We start from the raw sequence: 2681 nt of genomic DNA on the forward strand, positions 1-2681 counted from the left end.
AAATTGACAACACTCTTTTCTTAAAGAAACAAGGAAGGAACCTGATCATCGTTCAGGTTTATGTTGATGATATCATTTTTGGAGCAACAACTGACTCTGTGTGAAGAATTTGCAAAACTTATGGGAAGTGAATTTGAAATGAGCATGGTGGGAGAATTAAACTTTTTCTTGGGTCTTCAAGTAAAATAGTCCCCAAAGGGCACTTCTATTTGTTAGCAAAAATACATCAGGGAACTCTTGAAGAGGTTTGACATGGAAGCATCAAAGGTGATAGATACTCCCATTGCAACTGCCACTCGACTGGACATGGATGAAATTAGATCTCCTATAAATCAAACAATGTATAGAGGCATTATTGGGTCTCTCCTCTATCTCACTGCCAGTCGACCTGATATTGTTTTCAGCGTGGGGCTATGTGCGAGGTTTCAATCAAATCTCAAGGAATCTCACTTGAAGGCTGCCAAAAGAATACTGAGATATCTCAAAGGAACACAAGACCTAGTGTTGTATTATCCATCAGGTGACAGTTTTAATCTGATTAGGTATGCTGATGCAGACTATGCAGGTTATCTTGTGGATAGAAAAAACACTTCTGGAATGGCTCACTTCTTAGGTTCATGTCTTATCTCTTGGGAAACAAGGAAGCAGAATTCAGTGTCTCTATCAACAGCTGAAGCTGAATATGTAGCTGCAGCATCCTGCTGTGCTCAACTTCTATGGATCAAGTAGCAACTGGAGGATTTTGGGGTACTCACTGAGAGTGTGCCCCTTCTATATGACAACACCAGTGCACTAAACATGGCCAAGAATCCAGTTCAACATAAAATGACAAAACATATTGATGTGAGGCATCATTTTCTGAGAGATAATGTGGAGAAAGGGTTGATATGTATGAAGTTCTGTAGCACAGTAGATCAAATTGCAGACATTTTCACCAAGGCACTAAGCAGGGAACATTTTGAAAGAAATAGAGTAAAGCTGGGACTGTTGAAGCCAAATTAAAAACCTGTTTCCTCTTTGGCTAGCTCTTATCCTTAAGAAATAACTGGCTCAAAGTGTTTTCTAGCCATGTCTAACTCACTTCAATATCGTTGCAGGTAAACATGCATGATGAGCATAGAGGTGATTGATGCAGTGCATGAATGATAAAAGAGGATTGATTCTTTTCAAAACAAAAAAGAAGAAGAAATTTCAAGAACCAAGTTCTCGTACTAAAGTTTAGTAGTTTTGTGCATCCTTTTAATACACGTCTTAAAAAGGGTACAAAATACAACTGCCATGTCATCAACTTTTCAGATCCTGCTGTCACGTCCCTTTAATTCAAAACATTTCATCTCCCTCTAAAACATTACAATTCTCCATGCTCAATCGCCGTTTCAAAACTAGTGCCTATTCCTCTCCCTTCATAATTATCCTCTCCTTTTAAAAACCCTCTCTTCTGCTCTTCTTAACCATAAGTCCTACACTAGAATCACCCAAAAAGGAAGGGTCATCACACCACTTTTTCAATGGTTGAGAAAACTTCCGATCTCTCTGCCTTAGTTGTAACTAACACTGACCCATCTATGGAACCTTTCATTTTGACTGAGCCTTCCTCACCCTCTATCACTCCTGCTGATGCAGTCACACCTTCCCCAGTTTCCCAATCTCTTTCCAACTCAGAAACCCTTGAAACTACTATTTCGTTCTCCCCATCGTCTGTTGTTCCCACCAGTCAAACACTAAGTGGAGAACAAGGTCAAAATACTGAGTTCACAAAGGGTTCTGCCATCGTTGCCACTGATTCCATGATTGTGGAAGCACCGGTTAAAGAAGAAAAAGATGTTGTAACTGTGTTTGTAGTATCTGCTGCTAGGGTATTGCATGAAACTACATCCCAAAAAAATGAGACACAAGTATGGAGGAAGAAGGGGCCATTGTGGCTGTTGAAGGGGATGCAGTAGCAGATACTACTGGGGCATCACATGAGGAACATGACCCCTCTCCGTAGGACCCAGGTTAGGGCCCTCATCCCCATGACAGTACTGTTCTCGCATTCGATGTTGTTCCCCTAGGAATTCAAGCACCTAAAATGCGATCCCGTGATGAAGAAGACCTAGATAATGTGGCTCTTGATGCATTCATAAGTAAGCGAAGGTTTGTGTCCACCCCTGAGTCTGAAATCAAACGACCTACTACCAGGCTTCAAGTTAAAGTGTCCAACGACTCTGCTCTTCAAAAGAGCAAGAAGAGTAGTAAGAAGAAAAGAAGAAAGTTGGTGAATGATGGTGTACCTATAAGTGATGAGGCTATCCCTGTAGTCGAGATGGAAGAGGGAACTCCAGAGGAACCTGGTTCACTTGTTAGGCAGTCCTCGAAAAAGACAAAGCCTTTTTCAATAGAGAAAGGGTCAGCATCTAAGTCTAAGATGAAGGAGGTAGTGAGTGAGTTTTCCATGTCCGATGAGGATGTACTAGTCAAGTCCAAGGGAAAAGGCAAAGTCAGTGAAGAGAAGTTTAGGAAACGCAAGTCTTAACTTGTTAAAGAACCTAGTTCTATGAATAAAATGAGAAGTGGAGTCAGCCTTGGCTCTGAGCGCCTGAGGCATCAAAAAGTTCTGATGGGTCGTACGTTTGACCCATCAATCTCTGAGATGGCCAGAATGCGCCAAATTCTGGAAATGGTCGAGTTTCAACAATGGG

The 2681-nt window shown here is 41.4% G+C and overlaps 1 protein-coding gene across 1 annotated transcript; it reads left to right on the plus strand.

Annotated features, from left to right (window-relative positions):
* Positions 1-252: 252 nt before the first annotated feature.
* On the plus strand, positions 253-729 carry LOC138873639 (secreted RxLR effector protein 161-like). Its single transcript, XM_070152113.1, has one exon. The coding sequence runs from the start codon at positions 253-255 to the stop codon at positions 727-729; it is 477 nt and encodes a 158-aa protein (XP_070008214.1).
* Positions 730-2681: the final 1952 nt, after the last annotated feature.

Source organism: Nicotiana sylvestris, chromosome 7, assembly GCF_000393655.2.
Source record: "Nicotiana sylvestris chromosome 7, ASM39365v2, whole genome shotgun sequence".
NCBI classification, from domain to species: domain Eukaryota; kingdom Viridiplantae; phylum Streptophyta; class Magnoliopsida; order Solanales; family Solanaceae; genus Nicotiana; species Nicotiana sylvestris.

Coding starts and splice junctions, on each gene's coding strand:
- LOC138873639 (XM_070152113.1), top strand. CDS start 253: ATGGAAGCATCAAAGGTGATAGATACTCCCATTGCAACTGCCACTCGA.